This window comes from Culex pipiens, chromosome 1 (genome assembly GCF_016801865.2).
Source record: "Culex pipiens pallens isolate TS chromosome 1, TS_CPP_V2, whole genome shotgun sequence".
In the NCBI taxonomy this organism is placed as follows: domain Eukaryota; kingdom Metazoa; phylum Arthropoda; class Insecta; order Diptera; family Culicidae; genus Culex; species Culex pipiens.
The window spans coordinates 123,821,992-123,836,627 of record NC_068937.1 but is presented as its reverse complement, the minus strand read 5'-3'; the positions used below and the strand labels follow the sequence as shown (position 1 = coordinate 123,836,627).

General features: G+C 41.8%; 1 protein-coding gene across 4 annotated transcripts in view; it reads left to right on the top strand.

Moving 5' to 3' along the window:
• Positions 1-463: 463 nt before the first annotated feature.
• The window catches only part of LOC120414275 (dynein beta chain, ciliary-like), a 31,178-nt gene continuing 17,005 nt past the window's right edge, over positions 464-14,636 (top strand). For 2 of the 4 annotated variants that reach the window (XM_039575402.2, XM_039575400.2), the window contains exons 1-9: positions 464-872; positions 8,501-8,671; positions 9,405-9,493; positions 9,690-10,026; positions 10,083-10,348; positions 10,410-11,108; positions 11,164-12,398; positions 12,452-13,713; positions 14,444-14,473. In XM_039575402.2, coding sequence (XP_039431336.1) covers positions 567-872; positions 8,501-8,671; positions 9,405-9,493; positions 9,690-10,026; positions 10,083-10,348; positions 10,410-11,108; positions 11,164-12,398; positions 12,452-13,713; positions 14,444-14,473 — 4,395 coding nt within the window. In that variant the 5' untranslated portion in view covers positions 464-566. The remainder of the gene's footprint in view (positions 873-8,500; positions 8,672-9,404; positions 9,494-9,689; positions 10,027-10,082; positions 10,349-10,409; positions 11,109-11,163; positions 12,399-12,451; positions 13,714-14,443; positions 14,474-14,636) is intronic. The other 2 variants (XM_039575403.2, XM_039575401.2) reach the window with 1 other exon arrangement.

Here is a 14,636-nt window from a genome sequence, read left to right as displayed (position 1 = left end):
AGAAGTCAAATATTTCCTAAAATAAAAGTAAGTTCAAGTGACCTCCTGAACAAGAACAAAAAAGAAAAAAAAAGTAGTTAGTTAGGCAGAAGAAGCTTCAAAATTTCGCTAAACTCACCCAACATGGCGGTACTTCCGACATTGTGGCACTTCGAAGCACTCTTTATTTTCCCAGTACGGTGGGAAAACTTTTACTCGAACTGAACTAACTCCACGTGTTTGAAATCACGTTAGTTACCGGCATCAACAGCGGCGAGAGGGACACCTCGTACCTGGTACTTGTATGATCGATTCCCGCCGCCGCGCTTCCTCATGGGCAGGGTAGGCGTTGAAAATTAACGAAAGTTTAGCGTGAACGGGTGTGTGTGTGTTTGTTTCGTTGAGTTCCTTCCTGAACCTTGGTTGGCAGGACTCCACGACGTTGCAAGGACTTCATTTCGCCAACAAAGTTGGCCGTGACTGGATCGTTTTTTCGCAGTGGAAAGAAAGTGACGTTTTTGTGTAACTTGAGTGATTTTTTGGTTAACAGAAGAAGGATCCAAGATCTACCGGAAGTGAGTCCGAAAATGGGGGACGAAAAGAAGAAAAAGGAGGAGCAGAAGGAAGATCCTTGTGCGGCATTCGTTGGAAGTTACGTATTGAAGACGATGCGGCTGAAGGACGAAAAGTGGCAAAAGCTGATGGGCAACGAAGAGCTCAAGATGATCGTGATGGAGTGGGTCAAGCGGGCGCCGGTCCGCCGGTTGATCGTCACGTTGAGCAACGCCGGGGCGCTGATTCCGACGCATTATTTTCCCACGACCAGCAAGGGCAAGCGGTGCTTCTTCGTGAAGATCCGCGAGACGGTGCTGGACATTGACAACATCAGGGAGGTTGGTTTGATTTCAGCTCGCCTAAATTAAACTAAATGATATCCAATGAATCGAAAAAAAAATACCAGGCAGAGTGAAATGAAATTCTTACGGCAAGCCGGAACGGAGTTGTTTGTTTTAATTATGAAAGCTTGTTTGTATCAATTTCGAACACATGGCAACCGACACACGTATACGAGGGGTAGCAGAACCCTTCTAAAACGGCTCAGTCAAGTTCAAGACTGTACTGTTCACTTTACATAAATCACTGTTTTTTTTTTATTTTTCCGAAATCGATTTTTTCCAAAAAACTAAATTTTCTAAGTAATCTAACTTAATCTAACCCTATCGCAGCCAGTCTTTCGAGGGCATCCTGGAAAATGACATAGGTTGAATAACGCCTAGCATGCTCTTGTTATAATGACCATTTGCAGTACCCCAATGCATTAGCTTGCGTTGAAACATCACAAACGTTAAAGCGGCCAGGCCAACTGCGTAAAATTAACCGCAAAGATGATTCGTTGAATTGGATCTTTCTAAGTATTAAAAACTAATCAGCAATTGAAAGCTAATAGGGAAAATTGGAAGTTGGGGGACGAAAAGAATGTTTTTTTTTTTTAATGGAGTCATAAAAACAAATCGAATCCGAACTGAATAATATTTTAATCATAATGATTTGATGTTCAACTGGACTTTCTTCTCCAATTCAATTTAATTGTTTGGTTTAGAAATCATTGATCATTGATTTGTTCTTACTTTTTGACAACATTTAATTTAAAGAAAGGATTAGAACAGGCCTGCCCAACGTCCGGCCCGCGGGCCGGATCCGGCCCGTGAAGCAATTTCATCCGGCCCGCGACGGCCTTTCAAAATAGTTCTTTGACTGGCCCTTAAGGCTGTTCATGAAATAATGAATAAATAAGTTGAGTGTCTAAACTTATAAAATAAGCTTGAGATCAAATTTTCACGTATTAATAACAAACATTTAATTAGGAACATTTAGATTTTTTCTCCTTGACAAAAAAAAACAAGTTTCTTATTCAATGTTTTATTTTGATTTTGCTTTTGTTTTCTTTTTTAATGATTTTGTTTCAAATTCAAGCATTCTTTATGTTTGAATTTAATTCTTTTCATTTGTTTTGATATTTTCAGAATCAATTATTAAATTGAAAAATGGCGCCAAATAACAAAATTATCTGTTTCGTAAAAATGTGAAATATTTAAAAAATATATTGGATTGTTGTTTAAAAATTACAGAGAGACACTAAATTACACACTGTTTATACTGTGTTTATCAAATTGGAGATTTTTTTTGTAATCAAAAATTGATGTATTTTTTCAGAACAACTTTTTAGTGATAAAGATTCGGAAAAAGTTTGAAAAACAAATAAATCATACTTAAAATAAAGATCGCTGCGACCATTTCAAAAAATATTTAAAAAAAAAACAAAGTCACAAAATAGTCAAGAAATCGGGGCGCAAAAATATTTTTTTCGAGTCATTTTAAAATATTTTGTAAAATATGTTAATAAAGGTGCACAACAAAGCAAAAGTGTTTTTTGTAAAGAAAATTTGATTCCAAATTTCGTTTCAATAAATTTTATGATGCCTCATTGAAATTTCTTATATTGTGTTGAGAAAATAAAACTTTAAGAAACTAGTGAAAATTGAATGTTATTTAAAAGTTAATGATATTTAAAAGTTAAAGGGTATTTTATTGCAATTGACAAAATACAATTTGAAATAATTCAAAATATAAAAAAAATAATCAAATAATTTTTTTTTAAGTTTTCTGGAGTATTTTTTTTTCTCAAAAAATCAGTTTTTATGAATGTTAGTGCGACAATAGTTTATTAATTTGTTTACTTTAAAAAGATAAAAAAAATAATGATGGCAAAATTGTTGTCTTTTTCAACTTTTATCAATCATTAGTTCCGGCCCGCCACTGCTTCAGAAAAATCTGATCTGGCCCGCAGGGCCAAAATGTTGGGCATCCATTGATTAGAACTTTTATGGTTCCGGAAAATATGACGACCTGTGAATTTTGCAAAGTTGCAATAAGATTTTAAAGATGCATTTTTTTTTTAAATTTGAAACTTTAAGAAAATATGAGTCCTCTGCGGCAAAAAAAAGAGGGGTAAAATGGACATTGAAATTGGGGATCTCAAAAACATTGAAAATTATAAACTTGCTCGTATTTTTTTTTTAGTTTTGTTGCATTTGAAAAATCTTTTGAAGAACTTCAAAGTGTGTCATACCAGATCCTTGAATGGTTTAATTTTAAATTGAAATTTGCTGTAATAAAGCACATTAACGAAAAATACTAAATACTGATAGCTACACCGCCTCTGTTCACATAAATTTCCCATATGCGTTTTCATCACTTTTGAGCAAATGATGAGAAAAACCAAAAACATATACAAATCTGGAAAAATTTCAGTTTTTTCTGTGAAAAGTCAACACTTAGCATTATGTATGGGACAAACTTCTTTCGCGTTTTTCTCAGCTTGCTGCTTTTCGCATATGGGACATTTATGCGAACATGAGCAGTACATCAAGTGGAATAGCCGTTTCTTCCAAATTTTCTTTCCTGATTAGTAAAATTTTATTAATATTGAACTCATTTTTAAATGACATTTTCCAATCAAATTTGTGAAGAACCGGCTCCGTGGCTTAATGGTTACGGCTTCTGTCTCCCAAGCAGAAGGTTCAGGGATCAAATCCCGGTCGGTACCTTTGAAATTTGGAATCAGGAATTTGAATATGAATAAAAACTAAAATGAATCAGGTGGGATTCGAACTCACACCTTTGGATTGGTGGTCTGGGACGCTAAGCAGTCGGCCATCAGAAGGTTCACACTCTTGCAGGGAATTGATCCGTAGTGTTGAAACATGTTATCTTCTCATATTAAATACGCGCTGATCCCTGATTTGCCTGAGGGGATTGGAAGTCTAAATATAGATCAAGTTTCCTTCAGATGCTTGCTTCTATGTTTAGGCGGGGCCGAACAATGCCCAGCGACCTCGGAATTGGACCGCAAGGAGCTCTGTCATTCTGAAATGGGTCGTTGGAAGCAGCGCGAGGGCTGTCACCACCTAATACCCGGGACTGAGATAAGCTGTATCAGCATTCGGCATATACACAGTCTGATACAAATTATACTTTCCCATAATTTCGCTACCGGTTAGCGGGTATTGGATTGGGCCACACACACACACACACACACATTTTCCAATCAAATTTGTGAAATTTAAAACTGATCCTTATTTTGTCGAAATCGAGATTGATAATACTAATGACTAATCAAAAATCAACGTGTGGGACATTTACGCGAACATGAGCAATGAAGTCATTTGTTGTCACTTTCAAGGCTGTCATCCCATTTTGCTGCAGTTCATGGTACACTGTATATGATTTACACAAGAATACTCCAAAGTACTCAGGGAATGTGCAATCCAAGATGGCGGCCAATATGGCGAAGTGAGAATATTGGAAATGTTTGTACAGAAATGTAACAGGCTATCAACAGGTCAAATTCAACTAATTTGGGGTCGCTGAACTCAAATATGATCCCAAAAATACTCCAAAGTACTCAGGGAATGTGCAATCCAAGATGGCGGCCAATATGGCGAAGTTAGAATATTGAAATTGTTTATACAGAAATATAACAGGCTATCAACAGGTCAAATTTAACTAATTTGAGGTCGCTGAACTCAAATATGATCCCAGGAATACTCCAAAGTAATATTCAAGTTCAGCGACCTCAAATTAGTTTAATTTGACCTGTTGATAGCCTGTTACATTTCTGTACAAACATTTCCAATATTCTCACTTCGCCATATTGGCCGCCATCTTGGATTGCACATTCCCTGAGTACTTTGGAGTATTCTTGGGATCATATTTGAGTTCAGCGACCCCAAATTAGTTAAATTTGAGTAGTTGGTTGAACTTAAAAATCTTTTTATTGTGATTTTTCCATTCAGCCGCCATATTGGACGCCATCTTGAATATCTCGGTTCCCTTTGAGAATCGGGAAAATCAACAGGCAGATTCGGATTCAGGAGGGTCGATTTAGTCTAGATCCATAAAAAAATGACCTGTTACACGATTTGCTTCTAGACACGAAAAATGAGCACCTTTTTTGATTTCGTGCCTTGACTAACTGTACAGTTAAACCTCGCATAGTACGCAGGCGTTACGCTTTGTATTTCTTCAATAACTCTAAAACGACAAAATATGTTTGCAAACTTTTTTAAGCTAGTTCTAGATAGGAACAAGACGAACAAATTGCTTCAAAAAGGTTGCAAAAATGTTATACCGTGTTTAACAAATCGACAAAATCTGGAGCAACATTTGAAAAGGGCGCATAAGCATTTTGACAGCTAGAACTATTTTGCAAATTCCGAGCCAACAGGTAACTATTTAACAAAACCCGCACCGTTAGAAGGTTGCTGGGAAGGCCAGCTATTGTTTAACACATCGAGTTTTTTGAAAAAGTTACCTGTTGGCTCGGAATTTGCAAAATAGTTCTAGCTTTCAAAATGCTTATCCGCCCTTTTCTCGTGTTGCTCCAGAATTACAAAGCGTAACGCCTGCGCACTATGCGAGGTTTGACTGTATATGATTTACAGTTTTTAAAGTGTAGGGGCCCGGGTTCGATTCCTGCCCATCTCCTCTGGGTGTTCTGTATTTGTCCGGTTTAGTTAGTAAATTCAGTCTGAAAGACGGTGTGATGTCTATAAAAATATAAAAATGTAATACTAATGAATTGAGTTTATTGATTTTTAAGTAGAAAGAACAACTAGCACAGAGCATAAATAAAAACAAGAACTTCCAAATCAGATTATGAACCAACTCTACCCCAACAAAATCCAACAGCTGACAAGTTCAATAAACTCATCCCAATTTGTTTGGACTATCGTCTACAAACGCCAGAGCCAGGCCAGACAACACCAACTTGTGATGTCATATCACTGTGGAAACCGCCAATCAACCGGGCGAGTGTCAAGTTCACTTGAAACTGCAAACACAAACACAAACAAAAACATACGCACACACACTTCAAGCAGTGCATAGAGTGCACTCTGGTACCGGCTACTGACTCGGTCTAGTCAGTGCAGCAGCATATCTATGTGGTTGACCGCGAGACATGATTCGCTGGCGTTCATGCTCTTTTGACCCGATGGTAAAAGTTTTAAAAAAAGTTATTAAAATACAATTTAATGCTTGCTTTTGCGGCAGCATACTTTTCTCGTTCGGTAAACCTTTCTTAAAACATTTAAGCCTGTTTGTTTGAACGCATTCTTCAGCTTATCCATGCTTAACGATTTTATTGTATTTTCTATGATAAATATGATCAATGCAAAGATAGTTCCAACTAAGAATATTATCCAGACAATAGAGAGATCTTTAACTTTGACAGCTTTAGTTGTATCATCAATCGTAAAATTTGTTAATGCACCAACATTTTCTTCAGAGACCTTGTACAATTTTCCTTCCGCAAGGTAGACACTGCTTAGCAGCAGAACTCTTTCAATGACCACTGGATCCCCCACCGCCCACACAATTGCGGGCCACTCGTGTGCGATCTGCTTGGACCAACGGTACAAACCGGTAGTTAACGCCAAGGTTGAAATCGTTTCAATTAGGTTCTGTTTCCATTCGTCAGCTATCATACAGAATGAGTTGAGGTGATTTTTTGCTATCGTTGCTTGATCAGTTGAAGCCAGGTTATGATACTCACGTGGGCACTCGTCACGTTGTTCAAAGTTGTATAACAATATTTCTTCTGTTGGGTCCCAGCAGCAGGTTCTGTTTATCAGGTGTAAAGTATCCAATTCCGGATAAAAACGTGGACTAAGAAGGTACGATATGATTAGAGATTGGTACGCGTTGATGAGAACAACAGACAACATTAAGAAGAGTCCGAAAAGTTGTCGTTCAAGCTCTCGATGGAATTGTAGTTCGATACCCTCGAAGAAACACCTTAGGACAAGCCCAGTACTGTGTAGTAAATTTTGAACGGTACATTTCCCATTCACGTATGTCCTGAACAATGACAATACAAAAATTGTGGAAAAAATGGCAAGCCACGACGGGATGTCAAAAGGATCTGTCATGACAAAGATGGGTGGTACGGGTTTGCTCAATCTGGGCACAAGAATCATTGCTTTTTCATTTCGATGCAAATATAATGGACTAAGTTCTCTATCTGAACCGCCTAGCTGCTGCACAGGTATATCAACCAGGTTGATGTCAGCCAAAAATTTGATACGGCACCAAATGAGATACAACAAATTTCATAAAAGCACGATTGATTGAGTGTACTTTATCGATTTCGAATGACATTCCAGCTAAATCAGAAGTTGCAGCAATCAGTGGATCGCCATTCAGTTCACTCCATTTATTGAATATTTTTGTGTAACTATTGTAATGATATATTGGGTGTGCCAGTACATCGTACAAAAGAAAAATCATGTTTTGATTATTGCATTCGCCTACCATATTTTCGAACACTTTGAACACTGTAACAATAATGTTTCTATTCATTCCTCTACATGGCACTTTTTTATCGTTCAGGTCAAATTTGTCGAGAAACATTATTAAGTGCGTGTGAGATTGGTATAGACTTTGAAAGACATCAACACTGGTCACAATATTAACAGATTCTGCTGAACCTCTCAAAAATTGAATCAACACAGATTCTGATGTGTAGGACAATTCTTCTTGGTAGAATATGACCACTGGTTTTCCTCCTGACAGAACCATTCGTTTGGTGTTGAGAATTTTTTCACAGATCATGAAAACATCAAACTTTGGAACTGTGAGCAATGCCATAAAAGATAATGCCGCAAAATTCTCCATGTTCCGGGAACTGCGTAGGATTGTTTTCAGCAATTTCTGGTGAATTCTTTTCCTAGAAAATGTGAATACTGAAACGTAGTGTTCTAGAAGCAGAACCTTGAGCAGAACTGAAATAAATTAATGCACAGATTTTTTCATAGAAAATATTACCACAAACATGGCCAGGTGTGTTATTGAAACGTGATAATTTTGATCCACGTGTGTCAGGTAAAATGGAAATATGAATAAAAATTACAGCAATTACGCGTCAAAGTGTTGGGTAGCCTGGTACAGATTGTTTTAATATGAAACTGCCTTTTTACTCTCTAGAATGCTCTGAAAGGCTGCGGAAAAATACTTTGAATATTTATTGGGTAATGTAACTTTATTTGATTAAATTGGCATTCTCAAACCAAATCTGAGCCAAATCGAAATACTTCTTATTTACATTATATCGTTTTCATTAATTAAGAGCGAGATATTTTTGAATCTATAGGACCTTTTAGAGAGAACTTGGACAAACATGTCATTAATTTTATTTACTCTCAGTTTTCTCCAAAAACCAATTTTCATGTGATTTTTCATGTTCATCCTTCGTGCATTTTTTTAAACAAAACGAAACCGAGGACATGTCCGATTTTTGGACAGATTTTTTCGTATAATACGGATTTCTAAGGAATTTAATAATGACCATAACAACTTTTGCTTTGGCCAAGGCTTTTGGTAATAAGACGTTTGAAATTTGAATTAAACTCAATTAACACCAGCTCATCGAATCTAATACTTCTGGTCTACGCCTTCCCAGCAAATCATGTACGGTGACCTGTCCGCGGGGCCGATCGACGACCTGGCCGTCATCGTGGACGAGGTGTTCTACCCGATCATCAGCAACCCGCGCAACCAGGACGGCTGGCCGGACGTCATCAAGAAGGACGTGGACAGCCACTTCCAAGACCTGCGGAACATCATTACGGAGGTAATTAGCCGGGTGGCCTTTTTACTTCCCCTGTTGGGCCGTTTTGTGCGGTGTGCCGGTGTCAAGGTTGCCTTTGTCCAGCCTTTGTCTACGGGTAATCGTGGGCTGAGATAGCGTTTTCCGCTAGAAAGACGTAAAAAAATGGTGCGAATTTAGCTAGATTAGTTCTAGAAGTAGATGGGAAAGCGATTTCTCCGCCTCAAGGCTCTCGACGTTAGGGCAGATTTTCGTGAGAAAAAGACATTAACCGCAGCGCACAATCCACTCTTGCTCACCGCTAATAATAATCCCCACGTGGTGGCGCAAAAGGACTAAAAGGTTGTTGTCGGTATGTTGAGGGTGAAATACCTTAACCATCAGGCAGTGGAAGATATCCCGGTGAAGCCAGTTCAGGCAAATTGTGGGAAAGTTTTGCTCCGAACCAAAATAGGCTTCTGATGGGAGAAACCCTCGCAAGAATTTTATGGAGTATCCATGAAAATGAATCTAAAAGATTTGTTAATACTCAAATTTGTTATCAAATATGCTTTATTTTTATTGTACCTATAAGTTCTATTGTAAATTATTCAATTGTAAGTGTTCAGTTGAGGGTTGAAACCGAAACCATATTTCAAACCAACGTGATGCCCTCGCATAGGCTCAACCTGGCACCGACCACCGACGACCAGCAGCTGGGCCCTAAATCAAATCTCAATAATAATTCCTATTATTCCCCCCGACCCGAACCTTCCAGGTGAAGGGTAACATCATTAATCAAACGCTGCTACCGATGCCCATCTCGATCGGCGAGGTGGAAAACGTTGGCCAGCAGGTTGCCGAAGGGTGAGTACTCCCAAAAAAAACGGTGGTCTGTAATTGAGAACACAACCATGCACCAGAGCCGGAAAGGGTAATTTTTCACGCCCCTTTTGCCTTGCTTTTGATGTGGGGGTGGGGAAGAAGGCAACTGGGTCATTGCCATTGCGAAGAATTGAGGTACTTATCGGAATTCATTGATTGATTTCGCCCTCGCGTACAGAAATCTGGACGGTTGCTCGCTCAAGATGAAGAACTCGCTCGAGGGAATCGTCATCAAGTGGGCGTACCAGATCAACGATGTCCTGAAGGAAGACTCTTCAATGGTGTTCAAAGACGGCGCCCAACCGTCCCCGCTAGAGGAGATCATCTTTTGGGATTCGCGCCAAAGCAACCTGCGCAACATCTACAACCAGCTGTTGGAACCACGCGTCAAACAGATCGGGGTCATCCTGGAGGGTATCGATTCAGTGTACTATTCGTCGTTCAAGTCTACGTTTCAAAGTGTAGTGCAGGCGGTGCACGAAGCGGATGATATCACGTTGTACCTGAAGCCATTGGTAAGTCTACCGTTGAGTCTAGAACTCTTCATCTAACTGATTGACAACCCACCCAGCGAAAGCACTTTGAGACCTTCGAGAGTACCGACTTTACCGATTCGCTCGAGCTGATCGCACCGATGTTACACTGCGTGTGCCTGCTGTGGGCACACTCGTTCTACTACGGCACGAACGCCCGCATGATGATTCTGTTCAAGATGGTTAGCAACATGATGATAACGGAGGCGTGCAAGTGTCTCGATCCGGGCTCGTTGTTCCAGGGCGAGCCGGACGAGTGTCTTATCAAGGTCAGCAACGTGATTGATATTTTGTTGTACTACAAGTAAGAATTCCGCATGAAATTCCCTTTAAATTCCCTATTGAACGTTTCGTGCATTTCACAGAGACCAATTTCACTCGTTCCGTGCCCGGCTTGACGACTTTCGGCAGTCCAACACGCAGCCAACCTACTGGACGTTTCAGCTGCAGTCGATCTTCAGTCGGTTGGATCTGTTTTTGGGCCGGCTGGGTCAGGTAAAGGACATTTTCCACACGGCGACGGAGTTCCGTAAGCTGGAGAAGGTCGAAATCGGTGGGCTGCGAGGGCGTGCCATCTCTCGCAAGATTCAGGAGGTGTTTGACGACTTTAACAAGCTGTACCTTCGCTGGGGATCGATTCAATACGACCCGCTGGACCCCGATCCAAGCGAGAAAAGCTTCGAGCGGGATCGTGCCCGCTATCAGGAGAAGACTGACATTCTGGAGAGGAAGCTGGCGGCACAATTTGTGTTGGCGTTCGACGAGTGCTTCAACGTGGAGCAGCTTATGAAGTTGGTGCAGATCTTGGGCACCCTGCTGAACAGACCGCTGATCCTGACGGACATTCGACGCAAGATTGCCAACATCGTGCATTTGTACAACAATGACTTGAACATCGTGAAGAGACTTTTCGACGAAGGGGTGGCAGCGTACGAAAAGCATGGATTGGAAGGAATACCAATTGATACGGGATTTCCACCAGTTGCCGGAGCAATCCTGTGGATCCACAAGCTGCGCGATCGTGTCGCCAAACCGATGGCTGACCTGAACATGGTGGAATATCCGTAAGTAAAACCCGTTTTCAATTTTCTCTAGTCAGCAATCCCGCTTCTCCCACAGATTGTTCCAAGGAGAAGACGACGACTTTGTGATGAAAAACTTCCAGGAGATGATGCGTCACCTGGATACGTTCGAGAGCAAGCTGTTCAAAGAGTGGAGCTCGGGCGTCCCCAAAAAGATCTCAACCCATATGAACAAAGCACTGTTGGTTCGCAAGGACGATCAGCTACTGGAGATGAACTTCAACCACGTGCTGGTGATGCTTCTACTGGAAATCAGCTACATGAAACGCATGGGACTGGCCAACATTCCGGAGAAGGCGAAGGAGTTCTCCGCGCTGGAGGAAGCTCTCTGGCAAGCCCGCATGAAGTTGATGCGCATCGTCGAGTGGTATAACGAGATTCTGGAGACGTGTGTACCTTGCGAGAGGGAGCTTATCAAGAAGGAGGTACTCGAAATTGACAAGATCATCGAGCAGGCTTGCTCGGGACGAATCGATTGGAACAACTACGAGGCGTCGTTCATCGACGAGTTTTACGACAAGTTGAAGAACTTGCACACTCGAGTCATGAAGGCGCAGAACAACATTCTCAAGATTCGTGACAGCATCCGGAGCTGGGGTCAGGTTCCGATGTATCAGCGCAAGGATGCCAGCACCGATGGTCTGCTGGATATCGAGGATCGTCCGGGCAAGGTTCAACGACGGCTAGAGGGATGCTTCGATACGAAGAAGTTGATCGATGTGGCGATGGAGCAAAACTTCCGATATTTTTTCGACTATTTTGTCAAGTCTGAGATAAAGATTTCCGATGTTTCGGTACGAAAACCCGCCACAAATGAGTCGCTACCAGTGGTGAGGGAACTTTCGGAGATCAAAATTGAAGAAGAAGAAGCAGGTTCTTCCTGTCTGCCGATTTCGTCTTGTCTGGAAACGTCTGACCTGGACAGAACCGAATCGCAAATGGTACTGTTCCGACCATATCAGGAGTATGTCGACTCGCTGGTGTCCAAAGAGATCCTGGACTCGATTCACACTAGTGTGCGTTACATCAAGTTTGAGATGGAAGACCGACTGGAGCACGGTGCACCTATCTTCGAGATTAAGTACGAGCTGCATCCACCGAAAACCCGGTTTGTTCCAACGCTGGATCCCTTCGATCCTACAGGATTTTTAGCACTCGTTGAAGGACTCATGACGGACATCTACTGCATGTGTACCATTCCAAGGGTGGCGCAACCGCCGGAAAGTGAGCGAACCAACGAAGACGGAGAAGTGCAACTGGCCACTTATTTCGGTAAGGTCTGGTAAGATGCTTACACATGCTTCGTTACTATTTTCTTCCACCAGGTCACCTCGAGAATCAGCAAGAGATAGAGCAAATGAAGGACTCGATAATCAACCGAGTCATTGAGACGGTTCGCGAGGCAGAAGAATACACCCAGCGGTTTGACGATTACAACTACCTGTGGCTGGACGATAAACACAGCGTGCTGGAACAGTTCCTCAAGTACGGTCGCCCTCTGACGGCAGACGAGATGGAAATGCTGCTTTCGGCCGAAACTCCCCTCCGAGAGATCGCACCGACGCTCGATCAGTTCAAGCTTCAGATTGACAGCTATTACGATCTGTACGACAAGATCTTTGTCAACATGGACATTTCCACGGTGTTTGACAAGTGGCTGTCGATTGATTTGCGCCACTTTAAGACGGTTCTGCTGATTGAGATCAGCAAGTGGTCGAACCTGTTCAAGAAGAACCTCATCGACAAGGTGGTCAACAGCTTGCAAGAGCTGGAAGAGTTCGCCAATGAGTGTGACGAAATTTTCATCCTGGAAGCAGCCGAAGAAGACTTCCCGACGCTGTTGAAAATTCTTTCGGCGCTGAACAAGCTGAAAGAGCGGGAGAACATGTATGACAACATGTTCGAACCGCTCAAGGCCACCGTCGACCTGCTCAAGGGCTACAACGTTGAGTTCGACGAGAACGTGTACAAACAGTTCGCCGAACTGCCGGAGCGATGGCTTCACATCAAGAAGACAGCTTCAAAGGTGCGCGAAAAGATAGCTCCGGCTCAGGCGTACCAGGTTGACCTGATCAAAAAGCGAATCACACTGTTCGACATCCGTTCCAAGTTGTACAGGGAGGGCTTCAAGAAGCTGGCATTCTTTAAGGTTCCCTGTGAAAACGTGTACCAGATGTGCAATCAGGTCAACCTGGAGCTGAACATCATGGAGACCCAGATGAAGAATCTGTGCGACTCCGCCGCGCTGTTTGAGCTGAATCCTCCGGATGATAACAAGCTGCGGCTGTGTCGGAAAGAGATCCGCCAGGTCAAGCAGATCTGGGACTTTGTGTACGCGGTCGAGTCGTGCGTCAACGATTGGAAGAAAACACCGTGGAAGAAGATCGACGTCGAAGCGATGGAGGTGGAGTGCAAAAACTACGGCAAGCAGATCCGTCTGCTGGACAAGGACATGCGCGGCTGGAATCCGTACACGCACGTCGAGGCGGTGCTGAAGAATCTGCTGACGTCGCTGAGGGCCATCACGGAGCTGCAGAATCCGGCCATCCGCGAGCGGCACTGGATCGAGCTGATGCACGCGACCAAGGTAAGGTTATCATTGCGGTGGGTTGTTTTTGATTACGTGGTCGTTAAAATATTAATTGTTTAATGGAATTTATATTTTTCAGGTCTTTATACATTTAAGTTATTAGTTTTTACTCAGAAAGTCGAAATATTTGTGTTTCACTTGCCTCCAATAATTCAGTGGAAATCTCTGCAAACAAATTTCCATCTTATTTGCTCTCATCCATTACATCTAAACGACGATTATTTGCAATGCGTTTACTGTTGCTGATGAAAGCTTTTAATTCCCCATGTGAAACGGTACCATATTGTGTGGCTTTTGTGAACTCTACTCACTGGCAAAGTTAAAAGTTTTCCCTACATCCTCCTAAAACCAGCTTGACTCGCGTGCAGTTTGTTTTTCTTTCTTGTTTGTTGAATTTGTGTAGTTCTTGTTCTGGTTTTTTTTTAACGTGCAACTTTTCCGAAAACTATTTAGAATTTAATTTTGTCTCGACAAATGGAGATCCGAAAGCATTTTCGCTTCGTTCGTATCCCCCGGGAACCCATCCTCTTCCTTCCGATCCATTGGAATGTGTGCTCGGTTACAAATATGTTTTCCTCGCTCTCTATTTGCAGTGAATACAAAGTTTTTCCTCTCGTGTGTAAACATGTTTTTACAGGAGCGTTTTCCACTCTTTTTTTCTTCTTTCATTTTTTTTCCTGCAACGCATACACACTTACACGTTCCTGGATGGCTGGGCGCAATTAAGCTGTTGAAAACTTATGGAAGGGAAATGTTGGTTTGTGTTGGCTGCATTCATTTACTCCTGCAAAGTGTACTACCGCACCGTAGAGATAGAGTTGCATAATTTTGAACCCCCTCCTAGATTACGTGCACCATCAACGAGACCGGCCCTGCCACCCTTGGTCCAGAGCCTTTTACTGAACTTTTTCCTTCTAGCT